The sequence below is a fragment of the Diplotaxodon limnothrissa genome, linkage group LG1 (assembly GCF_057381915.1).
Source record: "Diplotaxodon limnothrissa isolate DT_005_m linkage group LG1, D_limnothrissa_male_GT1.1, whole genome shotgun sequence".
Taxonomy (NCBI): Eukaryota; Metazoa; Chordata; class Actinopteri; order Cichliformes; family Cichlidae; genus Diplotaxodon; species Diplotaxodon limnothrissa.
The window spans coordinates 43,832,011-43,849,292 of record NC_140596.1 but is presented as its reverse complement, the minus strand read 5'-3'; the positions used below and the strand labels follow the sequence as shown (position 1 = coordinate 43,849,292).

The 17,282-nt window shown below is 40.6% G+C and overlaps 1 protein-coding gene across 1 annotated transcript; it reads left to right on the top strand.

Annotated features, from left to right (window-relative positions):
- The first annotated feature begins 1,365 nt into the window (after positions 1-1,365).
- Positions 1,366-17,164, top strand: LOC146640303 (uncharacterized). The gene is made up of 6 exons (XM_085350819.1): positions 1,366-1,595; positions 3,927-3,968; positions 12,144-12,527; positions 14,057-14,173; positions 16,064-16,154; positions 16,242-17,164. Exons 2-6 carry the CDS (start codon positions 3,929-3,931, stop codon positions 16,552-16,554), a joined length of 945 nt encoding a protein of 314 aa, XP_085206945.1. The 5' UTR covers positions 1,366-1,595; positions 3,927-3,928; the 3' UTR covers positions 16,555-17,164.
- The last annotated feature ends 118 nt before the right edge of the window (positions 17,165-17,282 follow it).

The following is a 17,282-nucleotide window of genomic DNA, read 5'->3' as shown; positions in this document are numbered from 1 at the left end:
ATTAATTTTCTGTGAAAAGTGCAATATAAATTAAATTTGACTTCCTTATAACTTAGATATTTAAACTCATCTGTCTTCACTCTCACTGTTAGGAAGGAAGGAAGGCTTAGGGTTTAAGTAATCAGCATCATGGGCTCATCCGATTAGAATGAGAATAAGCAGTCATCTAATCGTTCACAGGGTTCTCCTTTTATTCCCAAATCAATAAAGGAAAGACACACATGGACTGCCAATGCTCTGCTGCCGCCCCGTGTGGGAGTGAAGAAAGAGTGAGCCAAAAGTGAATGCAGTCCTTATATAATGTGTGACAGGTGAGTGCAATTAAGGACAAGCACCACACCCAATCAAAGGGGAGAGAAGTAAACAAGGTGCATCTGGTGAAGTGAGTGGGTGTGCTGGGATGTGCTAAAATCTGGATCTTTACAACAGTCACCTTTCATGTTACATATTCAGGTGGAAAACCTGTATCTCTCTCTCTAATTCACATACATGTATTCTGTCGTGCTTCTACTGACATTGTAGTCTATAGTTTCCCTCCCTTCCTCCTTACTAATCCTCTGCTCTTCCTGATTCAGGAGCTGTGCTCCATCTGTCCTCCTCTCTTTCAGTTCATCAAAGTACTCTCATATCTGAACACATGCTCTTCACCTCTAAGCACATTTTGATCTCTATCCTTAATCTGCTGCACATCCTTTCCAGCTCGTTCTCTCAAACAGTGCAAGTCATTTTCTCCTCAGTGCCAGGCCTCACATACAACTCAATTCAGTTTTATTTATATAGCACCAAATCACAACAACAATCTCCTCAAACCACTTGTAATCCTACAAATTATACAAAGAAAATGTAGAAAACCCCAAGAATCAATCTAAGCACATCGTCAGTGGGAAGCAGGCTTAGGAAAGAGGCAGCCATCTGCTGGGGGGAGGAAGACAAGACAAAAGACCTGCCGTGGAGGAGAGCCAGAGATGAATAATTAATGATTAAATGCAGAGTATAAACACGAGTGAAAAGGGGAGAAACACCCATTAATATACCTTCCAGAATCTTTTTATATACACAACAAGATGTGCTTTTCTTTCTTGACACAGAGGTTATTCACCTCTCCACAAGTGTGCTATAAAAATGAATCTTTTTACAGCCAGCAGTTAGCCCGCAGGCGTTTGACCAATGAGTCATGTACCTTTACAAACAGAAAAACCAAGGTTGCAACGAGGTCATATAAATAGTAACTATGCAACAGGGTCAAAGACCTGAAATGCAACCGTCTGAACTTTGGTTCAAAGACTTTGCAGCACTTTTGTGAGAATGAGTTTCATATTGATATCAAAGATTAACAGGACAGCATGACTGAGTTATAGCAGAACAGCAACCGGCTTCAGCTTCACATAGTAGTTCTGTTTAATAATTCAACAAAATATCACAGTGTTTCTGTTTATGGGCTTTAACGCAATCAGCGTTCAGAAAAAGAAGGCGGAGTAATGAAACATTGGACAGTCTCCTCCCCATTCACTTTGGAAAGTCTCATTTTTAGCCTTCTGCCTGCATAGCACACAGATACTCTCTCCTTTCTTCTGCCAGAGCTGGAGCATCAAAAAGTAAGTACACTATCAGTAAATATAGACGGTTTCTTGTGATTTACGTAAGTGTAACCAGCAGGTTTCTATGAAGGGGAAAGTTGTTTCACAGTTTGTTTCATGCTGTTTGCAAAAAAAACCCAAAAAACAAAACATTTCTTTTTGTGCCACAGACTAGTTCTGAAGAGAGGGACATGTTTCATCAGAAACAAAATAAGTATTACATCTGTGCAAGTGATCCAAAGGTGTGCTGAAAATAAGACGTCTTTGCAGTCAAACAGCACTAAGAAACAAAATACTTGGGGTAGTCTGATAGAAGTAATTAAAAAGGGAAGAGGGATAAAGACATTAAAAATATGTTATGGATAAAATGAATGATTAGTACTAATAATGATTTTAAGCCCTTAAATTAGGATGATGGTGAGAGGTTAGCTGCTGAACCTTTTGAAAATCAGCAGTGATAATGAGTCAGACTGAAGCTTATCAGTGCCACATCCCATATAAATGTCTTTGAACACATTCCCAGAAAGTTGATTGCATTTTGAGAAGGAGAAATGTTTTGTCACAACCAGGTGACTTTTTCATCCTCAGCTGACCGCAGGTTTCTCCGGCCTTCATAATCATTAATCATACCAGCTGAAAAATTGTATGTAACAATCATAAAACTGACCTAATATTCAAATGTATGGTTAGAATGTGACTTGTACTCTAAAAGTGCTTTGAGTGGTCAGTAATATTAGAAACACATTATGGAGATTTATATTCAATTTTATTTTATTTATACAGCGCCAAATCACAACAAAAGTCACCTCAAGGCGCTTTATATTGTAAGGTATACACTACAATAATACATGCAGAGAAAATCCAATCATATGACCCCCTATGAGCAGCACTCTGGCAACAGTAAAGCAATATCCAGAGTGTGATTAGTGAGTGGTGGGTGGGTTCTTTTACATTTTGAAAGAAGCCAACAGAGTCTAATAAGAGATTAAATGCCGTGATTTTAGCATCTACATGGATGTTAACATCACACAATAATGATTTTATCTGAGCTGAGCACTAAATCAGATAAAAATGCTGAGAAATCAGACCAAAACTCTCTGTCAGGCCCAGGTGGATGATAGATGATTACAAATAAGACAGATTTTTGAGTTTTCCACCTAGGGTGGGCAAGGCATCAGGCTTTCAAATGAATTAAAAGTGTCTGGGTCTTTGGTTGATTAATAGGCTGGTGTGGAAAACTGCTGCCACACCGACCCCTCGGCCTGTGCTTCGAGGTTTCTGGTAGGTAGAATGACTCGGGGGTGTTGATTCATTTAAACTAACATAATCCTCCTGCTGCAACCAGGTTTCTGTAAGGCAGAGTAAATCAATTTGTTCATCAATTATCAACTCATGTACAAACAGAGACTTGGAGGAGAGAGACCTAATGTTTAATACTCCACATTTCACTGTTTTACTCTTTGGTGAAGATGTGGATACTGTATTGTTCTTTCTTTGCGATTTTTTATGTTTAAGTTGTTTTTTTCTCACCATATTATATTTATATGCAAGGTATATATCTGGAGTTGACTGGCTCATCACATGCTTGTTCAAATAGGTCTTTACAATGAGATTTGTTCACTGTGAGCCAGACAGAGAAGTGACTTCTGACACAGCTGACACTCTTCAAAGTTGCATGGATGAAAGCAATGCTTTTAGACTGAACAGTTGTATTGCTTCATCAGTACGTTTGGTCCAGTGGGTAATCTTGGCACATGGTCTAAACTTTGTCTCTCTGACCCATACATTATATGGTTGCCTATTAAAAGAATAAATATTATTTGAAATGTTTTATTCATATAGTTTTATGATGATTCTGGTGACACCTACAAGCTGAAATATGTCAGTCAAGCACTAAAGGTGTTTTGAAACAACGTGAACACTATACAACTATTTTTTTTACTGGCTGTGGAAATAACATACACCACTATTCTCTATGTACTGCTGGTTCTTTGGATGTGTGCTCACTTTCCTCTTGGTTGACCAGAATAAATCTGTCACTGTGCTGGCTCTCTCTTATCTGCATGTAAACATGTATAAAAAACATAGTTAGTATAGTCTTGTAATCAGAATAGAATACAATAGAATACAAAATGTAACGCTCCTGTCAGTAGCACAAAAGATTAAAAGTGCAAGATAAGGAATAAAAGAGATGAAATAATGGGCATATAAAAGAAATGTACTGATAATAAATAGATGTATAGTCAATGTATGTTTGATATCAACAGGATGATATTGCTGCACTTGGCATTATATTGTACAGCTTCTATTGAGTGTTCTGAAAGAATCCCCTTACTCTGTCTTTTTCAGATATGTTTGATGCCAGGATCTTACTGTTGCTGCTCCTGTCTGGTAAATAACCTTGTTATTCAAACACATTTTGAAATGATTTTATTAATACTTAATATAATATATACAGTCCCGATCAAAAGTTGAAGACCACTTGAAAAATGGCAAAAAACCCAAAACAAACAAACAATATTTTGCATGGTTGGATCTTAACAAGGTGCCAAGTACAAGTGTGACCGTTGGGCTGTATGTGTGGTCCAACTTGTGGACGATGGGCATGTCGGGGAAGTGGACCCCAGAGTCAGTATCCTCCTCCTGATAGTCGCCCTCTACTGGCTCCTGCTGGAGGGCAGGGGCTGGGAGGGGTTGCAGGAGGATGGGCCTGGCCTCACGCAGATAGGGGAGTGGATGCCACCCGAGGGCCAAGAAACTTCACCATTGCCTGTGAGGCATCCACTATCCCCACTTTGCCCACTTAGGCATGGTGGAAAGAGGAGAGCTGGCAGGGTAGGGAAGCCAGGTGAGTGGAAGTGGCCAGCAGCTCAGGTGCAATGTCAGGGTCCCCAGAACCTGCCAGCATGTGATGGGACAGGTGATGCAGGTAGAGGGATGAAATGAACACCAAATTGGTTAGACAAGCCTGGGTAGACATGGCCCCGTGTAGCCTAGCCAGCAGGGAGTCCGTAACCTTAGTTACAGGGAGTCAATGAGCAGGGAGTTCCTGCTAGGTGTTCTAGCTCTTTCTTGGCCTTCCCAGAAAACAACACACAAATAAACACTGACTGCCCCGGCTTCAACAGATAAGCCATTAGTTTCTACATTACTGCTCGTGAACTTGCAAGACCGTGGGAACAGGGGGGCGCCCGCGACGTCAGAGAACTCACTGACCTCAGGCAGCCACTGCCAGGATCCGCTGTCTGTGTGAAATGTGTGACCATGGGCAATATGCCAGGGGAATGGCTGGCTCCAGGATCCCATGTGAGCACGAAGTGTGCAACCCGCAAGACCGCAAGACAAGGCACCAGCGACTAGAATCAGTGCAGCTTAGAGCTTTTTTTTCGGCTGCTGAGACAGGCTCCCCACCACAAAGGTAAATGGACACACACTGCTACTACACATTGAACTACACACCATACACACACTGTACATGCATGCACACTGCCAAGTGGAGATCAAACCTCAACATTGAAGTTTACCGAAAGCCCACACACACGGACCAGTACCTCCTTTTTGGCTCCCACCACCCTCTGGAACACAAACTTGGAGTAATCAGGAACCTGCAACACCAGGAAGAAAATGTTCCCTCTAAGCCAGAAGGGAAAACGAAGGAACACACACATGTGAAGTAAGCTCTTAAAATGTGGTTATCTCAATTGGGCTTTCATGAAAATAGCGAAGATGGGTAGGAAAGAAGGTTTCAATTAATTAGGGAGAAACAGAATGACAAATGGAACAACACTGTCATCCCTTATGTAGCAGGTTTATCAGAGGAACACAGCAGAGTCTTCTCCAAGGATCACATCCCAGTGCACTTCAGCCACTCTTAGACAAAAACTGGTTCATCCCAAGGACAAAACTCCCAACCACAAGCTAAACAACGCACTGTACGCTGTGCAGTGTAGTGAGGAGTGCTCAGACCTCTACATAATGCACGACACAAAATATAAGAGCCACCTCGATGGGACAAGACTCCGCTGTACATGTCTGTCTAAAAGACAAAGGTCACTCTTTCAAGGATGCTGACGTTCACATCTTTTACAGAGAAGACAGATGGTTTGAAAGAGGAATGAAAGAGGCCATCTATGTTCACTGTGAATGATGATCCTTGAACAGAGGTGAATTTTCTGCCACCTATAATGCAGTTTTTCCCTTCCCAGGCACCTTAACCTCCTAGGACCTGGCGTCCACATATGTGCAGAGATGGGCAAGTAATCGGGGCAAAAAGTAATCGGATTACAGTAACGCGTTACAAGTAACGCGTTACTGTAATCCGATTACTTTTTTCAAGTAACGAGTAAAGTAAGGGATTACTATTGCAAAAACGGTAATTAGATTACCGTTACTTTCCCGTAGGAACGCTGCGTTACTACGTTACTAAAACCGTGATTTTTTTGCGAGAATGTCTCATGACAGTGACGTAAGCGAGCACGACGTTCGTGACAACAGCTGTGTGCAGATCAACAATGGATCACATATCGAGTGCAGAGAGAGTATGAGCGTGCAGAGTTTAAAGCGTGGAAGTACTGACCTTACTTTGAGTTTGATTCCATAAAAAGTGACAAAAACATTAGTGTCCATCGTGCGTGGGAAGAAAACTTCTTTTTACAGCGAAAAAAACCCCTAAACTTCCAAACAAGCACCGAGTAGCTACGACGTAATAGGAAACTCACAGAGAAACTCGCGGATTCTTCCACTGACCGCGCCACACCTGCACCAGGGTAAACCTCCGCCTACCCTACTCCTGCTTTACAGGTGAAAATAGAGCAACAGGACCGCTGAGTCTTTGACTTTATTTATTTTCTGCTGTGTTTTACTTGCATCTATTTGAAAGACTGAGTGTAAACACAACAAATATTTTATTTTATGTGCTGGAATGTGCAGGAAATAGGTTTAAATGTTAAACTAATTTATTCAAGTCAGAGAATGTTGCATATAATTACATGTTTGCTTGATGCATAAAGTTAAAAGATTAAAACTGATAAAACAAGTTTTAAAAAGAGAGACTTTTCCATTTGATTACATTTTGTATGATGATTATGCAGAAAAAGTAGAATTGGGCTGAGAGATCTATCACTTTATCACCTCTTCAGGTTGTAAATCGTGTTTTTTAAAAGTAACTAAGTAACTAATTACTTTTTTGGGCGAGTAATCGGTAATTAGTTACTGATTACTTTTTTCAAGTAACTTGACCAACACTGATCACTACTTAGAAATGGCTGTCTGTTAGCATGGTTATGTTTTTTAAATATCAGTATATTGTGATTTATACTGATTTTTGTGTTAGAAAAGGGCTAACACCTCCCTCCATCAGGGTCATAGGGTACCTGGAGTACAGTGGCTACATTGGTACTCCTGAAGTAAGCTTACATAAGCCCTGATGAAGGCCATCAGAGTTGGCCTTCCTGAGGTGGAATTTTAAGGAACAGTCATGGGATGGAACTCTGGTAGTTCTTATGACATCACAGCTATTGCACAGTTACAGTGCAGGTTTAAATGTTACAACTGAAACATATTTTTGACTCCAGCAACAAGCAGATACACACACAGCTGAACTAGGACATTTTCATAGAGCAGTTTCTTTGAAAAAAAGGTGAGTTTTGGGGGAACTGCTTTATAAGTGACACTTACTTTTAATGCTGTAACTTTGATAGCTGATGGTAGATATTTACAGTGAGATTTTTGAGCATGCCCTACAGTACAGATGGGAAATGTACTGCTTAACTTGAATAACTTATGTCTTTGTGGGATCTTTAAAGTTCAGATGATGGAACAAGGAGATGGGGCCCATGCTCAGCCTAATGAGGGTAAGAACTTGATCTGTTATTGTACAAGAGAAACGTAATGCAGTGTTGAAGTTTCTTTTGATTAGCTGTGACTTTGCTAACTGAACTTTCATGTAGAGCAACCACTCTTGGCTGAAGGTGGTAACTGGGGAGATATGGACAACGTCTTTGAAAATGGTGTGGAACATGTTATAATATTTTTACCACGTGAAGTTGCGAGACTTTGGGAGCCAGAGCAGCTTAACAACAACAATGATCACATCAATCAGAATAATTTCTTCAACATTCGTTTTGAAATTGATGACAGCAACTCTGATGATGGACATGATGACAATAATGCTGATGATGAAAATGACCACAATTATTGCAATTATAATAATGATGATCAAAATGCTGACAGCAGCAACGATGAAGAGGAACGCAATGAAGCTCATCAAGATGAAAGTGACCTTGCTGCTGCTGAGGTTGACTATGAAGCCAACCCGGATGAAGGAGAAGCAGCGGAGGATCTGCTTCCTGGAGGATTTAGGAGACAGTTTAGAGAGGAAGACAGTGATGATGAGAAAAGTAATGCAAGCAAACAGTTCCACTGGTGGGATGAATTTGCTGACAGCGACTCTGAAGAACAAGACTCCCTACTTGAAGGCAATAAAGAAAGCGATGAGGGTGATGAAGATGAGAGGTGAATCCAAAAGTGACATGCCAACCGTCACTCAGAGTGACTGAATGGAACCTCTTTAATAAAAATGCATCTTCTACTCAGTTGTCTTTTGATTAAATGCGAGCACTGCAACACTCTTGTTTTTAAAAAGATATAAAACTGCTTTTGTAAAACCAAATTACTCTTGCAGAATAGACGTACCAAGGTATGGTAGTATTCTGATTCTGATATTTAAACACAATCAATGTGCCATCCTACAAAAACAACTTTACAACTTTTTTTGATAAAATCAAGGACTCAGCGGGCCTGTTGCTCTATTTTCACCTGTATAGCAGGCGGATGTTTGCCCTGGTGCAGGTGTGCCGCAGCGGTCAGTGGAAGAATCCGTGAGTTTGTCTGTGAATTTCCCATTACGTCGTAGCGTCCTGGGTGCTTGCTAGTGATGTGCGATACCACTGATTTCCTTTCTCTCCCTCCCTCGCTCACAGACACATAACGGGTGCGATACCACTGATTTCCTTTCCCATCCGATACCAAGTAATATTCAGGGTGGTATCGACGATACTGATCCGATACTTTGTACAAAAACGGATTTTATTTATTGTATCTCAAATTATAGCGTCATAATGATTACAGGATATTCAGATTACTTGTTCTTATCACGTAATAATGCAGAGTTCATCATATAGAAATAAAAAACCTGAAGTTGTGCCTATTTGAACACGTTGCCTGCCTGCAGCACTAAAGGACTCCGTGAGAGACTCTCACCCTAGCACCACCTGTCCCTGTCCTCCTCTTCAGTCTCAACATACGCTCCTCATATTCTGTGATATGATTTACTCTGAGGTGTTTGACAAGGTTAGTGATGTTGCCACAACCATACATGCCAACCCTCCCGATTTTTCCGGGAGAATCCCACCTTTCTCCAGATTTTCCACCCGGACAACAAAATTGAAAAACCATATGGCAGAATTCATAGCGGGCCCAGCCAATTCCAGTCTCCAACAATGACGGCAGCTACTTAGTTTTATTATCACTCTTATTTCTCTTTCTGGGTCACAAAAAAACTTTTAACATATTTTCAGGTGAGGATGTAGCTGTGTAAACTTCAAATATCTGAGCCGACACATCGTCTTCAAACCCCCGAGGTCTTTCACCACTCGGGTTAAACATGATGTACAAGTCACTTTGATAACTTAAAAATGTTCTTGTTTGGCTTTTTCAGTGTTTTATTTGTTCGTGAGTAAATCGGTTTGGCTGAGATTAAAGTTATTAGATTAAATTAAATGTAACTTTATTACTCCCTCGGGAGGGTTCCCCAGGGTTTTCACACAGCTGAATAAACGTCAAACAGAAAACTGATCAAACAGAAGTGTGAGACGGTCGAGAGTTTACGCCAGCGCCCGGCAGGGCTGTGCAGAGAGGCTTAAAGGGGCGGGTGCTCAAAGTTAAAAAGGGGCACATTGAACCAGGCTGAATAACAACAACACACATTCATCAAGAATCTAATATGGGCAACAAGGCAAAGCAAACGTAGCCGATGGTTTACCTGATGGGTACAATGTTGCTGTTGAGGGGTTGCTGTGGATAGTGCTGGAGGGCAGGGCTGTGTTGATCTGAGACTGTAGACATTAAAAAGTCCACAGGAGAGATGGTAGCTGATTAAACAAGTGTCATGAGATAATAACAAAATGCAAAGATTGGTGACAGCGCTTGGAACCATAAGGCAACAACAAACTGTGAGAAATAATTTAGGCTCTGCCTGTGAATCACTCTTTGCTTCTCTTCTTCCTTCCATCATTTCATATATCACTCTCCACTTGCTGTCTATCTGAGAACAAGGCACAACTTGCTATTGCAATAAACTATAATCTAATTATCCACACCTAACAACTCTTGCACTTAATCTATAATAAAATGATGACAGAAAAATGTTATAGCCCTGCCTTTAGTAGCCTCACACAGCTCCTGCTGTTTCCTCCTCATGTCCTTACCAGGCATGTCTGCACAATGTTATATCATGAGTAATAATTAAAAAAAATCCATCTAAATAAAACACACATGCACGCACACACAGGGACATTTTAGACCTTCTTCAGAATACTGTATATACTATGGGCATCACTGTGCTGATCCAGAATCCTTACATATTTATTTATTACTAGAGCTACAATAATAAAGCAATGAGGAGGGGGAAGTAATAAATATGAAATAATGTCATTATGATGATTCCATTTGTTTCACTATCCACTCTGTGCAGGGCAAAGCTTATTACATTTTTGAACTGTAGAGATACAAAAATTTTACTGCTGTAAAATCCAAATTTTGTCTTATTTAAGTATCAATCAAACTAGATGGGGACATTTTTGACCCCTGAGGACCACCGGTGTGATTACGTGCTGCCATTTAAAAAATTTAAATGGTTCAAAAAAAATTCTCACTAAAGTTCAACATACAGCACTCTGTAGTTAGTCAGATAGTCAAAATTATCTAAACAATTAAATATTTAATTTTCTCAATTTGTTTTCGCTAAAAAACAGGGTGTGGTTTTTGTAAAGAAGGTCTGGTGGCCCTAAAATGTAAAATGTTGAGTAAATTTTGTGTTAATGTGTTGGTCTTAAGTAAAACTAAGGTGTAACACTGAATTGATTGACAATTTATACTTTATACTTTAAAAAACAGTCAAATGAAGTGGGGACATTTTTGACCCCTGAGGAGCAAAGCTGTATGGAAATCGGGAGGACATTATGAGGGTTAAACTGACCACTAACCCTCCTCCAAAACAGAAGTCAAAGTTCCAAACATGAATTCAGCAATGAGTAGCTCCAGCGTTAGTGTTGATCACTTTAAAAACTCGATGCGCCATGCTTGATGCAAGCGTTTCTATGAAGTGAGTGGGAAAATTTCTCCAAGTGGTGAAATGATAAATGGCCTGCATTTATATAGCGCTTTACTAGTCCCTAAGGACCCCAAAGCACTTTACACATCCAGTCATTCCCATATACATTGTAGCCACAGCTGCCCTGGGGCGCACTGACAGAGGCGAGGCTGCCGGACACTGGTGCCACCGGGCCCTCTGACCACCACCAGTAGGCAAACATAGTATCTTGCCCAAGGACATTTGGCATGCAGCCAGGAGGCAGCCTGGGATCAAACCACCAACCTTGTGATTAGTGGCTGACCTGCTCTGCCACCTGAGCTACAGCCACCCATAGCTGAAGACAACTGCATGAAGGGCATCTACTGTCTGGAACTGTTGTCCATTTTTGTAAATTTGAAAACATCTCAGGTGGGATCTGCTTGTCACGTCAGTAACATTGGAAACCATCAGCACCATCGAGGTTTAATTTTTTTCTCATCAGAGTAAAACTTTCTTCCACCTTTCAATGTCCCATGTTTGGTGGTCTCTTGCAAAGTGCAAAACAGAGACGTTTTAGTTTGAAGACGTTTTTTGTTTTTAAAGCCCTTCAGTCTCAGATGTCGTCTGATGGTTATGCGATTGCGGTTGGCACCAGTAAAAGCCTTAATTTGGGTCAAGGATTGTCCAGTGTCTTGACGGACAGCCAGTTGGATCCTCTGGTTCAGTGCTTGTGACATTTCTTTGGGTCTTGCCACTTGATTTTTTTTGTTCCATAACCCTCAGGATCATCTAAGAAATTCCAAATGACTTTCTTACTGTGTCCCACCTCAGCAGCGATGGCGTGCTGTGAGAGACTTATGCAGTTCAACAACCCAACCACATTCAAAAAGGGAAAGTTTTTTTTTGCCTTTGCCGTCAGAACATCATGACAGTTTGACTACCTGACAGAAAATGACAATGAATTGACATTTTTACACAGATATGGCCTTTTAAAGGCATGTGGTCCTAAACTTTTGATCAGCTGTAAAACAGCCTGTTTCAGTTTAAGCGTTATTTTAAATCAATTGCATGCTCAAAAAAATGTTTTGTCTCACTCGCATTTTGTCTTGTTCCATGTTGAAGCTCTACTTGGAACCTTGTTAAGCTCCAACCATGCAAAATATCATTTTTTAAGTGGTCTATATCTAACGTTGTTATACTGTCAACACCTGCAGGGGCAAGAGCATTCATGATCCACAACACCCAGCACAACCTGTGTCTGGAAGATTCAGCAGATACAGGTGAAGTCCAATTGAAGACATGCAACCTAGACTCTGAATATCAGCAGTGGATCTGGATCAGTCGGGACATGCTGATGTGTGTCGCATCATCTAGGTGTCTGTCAGCCCAGCACGAAGGGCCAGTGCACACCCAGGATTGCCATGAACCCGAGGTGGATGCTGCTTGGTTAATATGGGACTGTGACCGGGACCAACTGATCAGTAGAAAGCTATCAATGCTTCTGTCACACAATGGCCAGCATGCGATCCTCGTACAACACAGCAAACACCCAAAGTGGAGATCTCTGGATCAGGGGGACATCTGCCAGGAAAGATTCAGTAAGACTCAGTAGTTATTGAACAGAAAGCAGCTTTTCTGTTCTTTGCACACTTTTCACACTGAAGCAGGATTTATGGTCCACCAAAGACAGCGGGTTCACTGCCCACTTTAGTCCAGGGCCTGCCTGTAGGCCTGCAGTCTGCCTCTGTTGTCAGATGGAGGCAGTGTACAAAGTGTGTGTAACAGCTGGTCTGCAGGCCACTGTTGCTCTTTTAGATTTTGGTCTGTCAGCCGGCAGCAGAGAAGTTCTAACACACAAAGAGAGTTAAAAACAATGAAAATGTCCACCGCAGCCACTGTGCTTCTTTATGTTGGACTTTTGTAGTTTAGTGAACTCTGCTATCACTCTTTCCTCTATTCTGACTCACTTATTAACCAGTCTACATTTGGCAGATGCTTATGTCATACGCTTCCAACAACATGCAGTCAGGATATTGGATGACTGCACGGGAATGTATCTAGGGTGGGTGGAACCCCCACCATTCGACTGAAAACATGTACGCGGACACACCGTAAATCCTGCTTTAGCAATACGCAACACGTTCACATATAAGTAGAAAAGGAACTCGGACAAATTTAAAGTGAAAGTGCAATAATGTGATTTCATGAAAATATATTGAAGTAGTCAAAAAGTAGTTAATATTATTAAGTATTCTATTAAAGTGTTCATTTATCACTTTAATTCTTCAGCTGAAAAAGGTGGAGCTCATTTAAACGTCAGTGAATTTCTTTCACTAATCTTGTCTAAATCAAACTTGTCCATACTATTGTGCTTATTAGTGACCTGTGTTTTTTGATTGCAATAAAGATAGAAAAGCAAAGAAAACTCATTGCAGAACATTCTTGTCATGAGAGACTGTGAGTCAGCTAGCAGTTAGAAAGCTGGATCCACATAACGTACTTTGTATGTGTCAAAGTATCCTTGGGCACGATACAGAATCCCAAGTTGTCCTGATATATCCACTGGAGTGTGAGTGTTAGATCAAAGTGTATAGATAAGAGCTGTATGAATGTGTGTGTGATCGTGTGGATGAGACTTGTGTTAGAAAGTGCTTTGAGGAGGTCAGGTCACAGTGACCTGAATCTTTGGCCAACAAAATCTTTACAGTTTATCACTAAGGAACTCAAAATATATTACATTCAGAAGAGTATGTTTAATGAACAGCACATGTAAATGTTAAATGGACTAATTCTTGTATAGCGCTTTTCTACTCTCCCAGAGCACAGAAAGCGCCCAACATGCCAAATTCACCCAATCACGCAAGCACTTTTCTTCTAAGCTTTTTAGTGCTTCCTAACATGCGTACACATTTATAATGCGATGGATGCATCCGAGAGCAACTTGGGGTTAGTATCTTGCCCAGTGATACTCTGCATGCATACTTGGCAGTAGAGGACCTGCTCTCCTGCCACTTCATCATTACTGGTACAGAGACAAATTTAAGAGCTGATACTGAAATCCTCAGTTTGCTACATTTGTGTTTGACAATCAAAGCTTCTGTGGGGTCTGTCTGTGTGTCCTCTTAAGGACATCGGAGAGCTTCTGACGATTTGACGTACGAGGATGAAGCACAAACAGGAGAGCTGACAGCTATGACAAAGGAACAAAGAGAGTATCTACGTTGGTTCTACCGCACAGAGGACCGTAAGTGCTGCTCCTGCTAGAATACTTGATCCAAATGGATGTGTAACATGAAATACTTGATAATTTGGATAGTCTGCAATATTTTTTTTTCCTGAGACATAGTATGCTGTGTGAAGTAGCATAACATAAGCAGCATGAGAGGTGATAGGAAGACAGCATCTGCAGACTGTTCAAGTTTCCTTTAAGTGTTCTTTATTTTCTGGCGTCGCCTTTCAACAATTGTTTCACAAAAACATAAGAACCTGTCAAAATCTCACCTGCTTTATACAGAATTCTACTCACACCTGGATCTCATTAACCTCTACCATTGGGAAAACAGGATAGACTAAGCAACACAACACAGTCTAGACAAAGAAACAGGAATAAAATGATTTTTCCACTTAACTCATTCACCCAACTAAACAGTTTGAAAAGTCAATCTCTTCACTTAATCTGACTCGTGAGGTTATTTTAAATGAAATAAACAATTTTACACAAAAGAAACACCTCTTCATTTGGTTACACCCAATTGACATAATCAGTGACATCATATCCTATAAAATCAGGAAGTACTGTTTTACACATAGGACCTGCTCAAAGGAACACACAATGGTAAGTATAACCAAGCTACATAAACAAATGAAAGATTCAAATCAATTAATGATGAAGTGAATATAACCAATGCTACCACAAACAGACCCGGGATAGTATGTAGAGCCAAGGTTGCATGTGCTGTGTTTACATTAAAGTAGTGATGGGTAGATGAGGCCTCGTGAAGCCTTTCAGCACATTCCCCAAACTGTATCTGTGTCGACACAGTGTTGCTGTTTTGCTCCACACCGACACCTGCTGGACCTTAAATATCATTGCAGGCACCTTACTTGAGACTCAACAGACACTGATTCAATGACCTAGTCATACTTGTACACACTGTAAGCTATTGTACTTTCCATGGAATCATTTTATATCTTTTACATTGCAACTATTGCAGACATCTTTAAAATATATTGTGAATGACATTAAGTGAAAATTAAAATGACAGTATTGTGAATGTAATATTACCCATTTAAATGTAATTGATTCAGAGTTTATTATAAGTTTTTATTCAGAAAAATTCGGCATCTTTTAAACACAGCTGTATCGATCACGTGACTTTTTCTTAAAGCGACGCACGCACCGATACAGGTTTCACTCTGTGAGCTTGAGACATGCGTCGGTGCGTCAGTGTTGCTGGACCCATCACTACATTAAAGCATTATGATAGACTATAAGATATCAGAACACAAAATTACAATATATGCAAGTGACAAATGGCAAATGAATTCTGTCCCAGCCACTTTGCCACATGCTGAAAGCTTTTCCATATAGAAAACGGAAACTTGTCGGGGGGGAAAAGCTAAATGATAAAGCTCAGAGCAAGAATTCTGCTCAGCAGTTTCTCAGCTTCATGCTGGTGAACCAGACCACAAGGGTCTTGGCACTGGTTCATTTTCATTACTCATTAGGCTGTCAGGGGGAGTAGCTGTGAACAGCTCGGACTGTTAATTTACACATTTGGCAAAAACGTTGATGCCACATATTTTAGTAAGAAAGCGAGCATTCAAAAATCCAGAGAAATTCGCTGACTAAAAGGTTAGTGTTGTTATGTTGTAATGCTGTCATGTAGAAAATACTGTTATGTCAAATTTTTACATGTTCTAATCAGGGAAACATCTCACATCTGTAGATACGCATTTGTTTTGAGGCTAATATTCTACAGATTATCAAAAATAAAAAGTTGGGAAATACTGACAAGCCCTTATTTAACTCTTGTTTGTGTGTGTGTGTTACTGATTCTGCAGTGTGCATATGATATTCTCATATGAAAGAGGGCAGGGAGGTTTTCAGGTTTTAATTATCCTCGTGTTGCAGCAACCACATGGACATTTGTACTGCTGGGACTGGCCTTTGTCTGCCTTCTTGTTGGTTTTCTTCTCCTGGGAATGGGAGCCATGGCAAATAAGTATGACCCGAAGTTGTTTGACTGCTATTTTTTTGAGAGCGAACATACTGTATATTATATTAAAGGTTTCTGTACTAACTCAAACAGGAGCAGGAAGAAGATAGCCGAGTACAAGGCTGCAACATCTCTGCTTCAGAAAAATGAAGATCAGGAGCTGCTCAAAGAAAAGAGCACACACCCAGCATCAGACATGCCACTGCAGGGAAACAAGCCTCACATGTCCAACAGTGACACAAGTGAGCAGAGCAATGCAGGAAATATTGTGGTCACATGGAAAGATGGCAACACCTCCTGCCTGTACCCAGATCCTGCGGTGGAAGAGAAACAGGAGGAAGAGAGGAAAGAGAAAATAACAGCTGCTGAGCTCGACTCTCCAGATGAAGTGAAGATTATGAGCTGAAGAGGTCACAGTGAATACCAGCGGCAGTGTTTGCTTTAATAATTGATCATAATTTTCTGATTATTCTTATTTTCATGACTTCAGAGTGAAATTTTATGAAACGCTCAAATGATCAGAAAACAGTTCTCTTTTTTATTCATTCCTAATAAAGCTCATAACAGTTTACATTACAGTTTCAGTGGGTGGTTGCGCTCATAAAATGTGTCCACGTGGGAACAAAAGTTGTATAAAAATGGTTCCCTGTAAAGGTATTCTATAAAAACAGTTTCTGGATGTAAGTTCAGATCTGCTTATGTGTGCTTCCCCCAATGGGCTTCGCCATTGTTAGTTTTGGGGTGGCTAAAGGAGGCAGCTCTGCCCCTGCTGATGGTTCAGTTTCTAGGGCTCCTCTTGTGCTGTTGATGATGATTTCTGGTTTGATGGGCTGTAAAGTTGCTTTCAATAAGGTTCTGTCCACAGGGAGTCTGACAAATAGACACCGAATGTTCTAGTCTTCCTCCATCCTGTGTTGTGAACTGAAATGGGAAAAACTTAATGAGATTTGAGTACTTTTGTGTGTTGTGCTGATGCCTCAGATATTATTGCATCACAATAAATCACTTGCTTTGATCTTGAAGGCCTTTCGGACTTGTCATTGTTCGTATAAATGTCTCTGATATGGGAAAACATTACTTAGCGTAGAGAAAGAATTTCCTTCATGCTGCTCACCACATTGGAAGAGCAAGCTT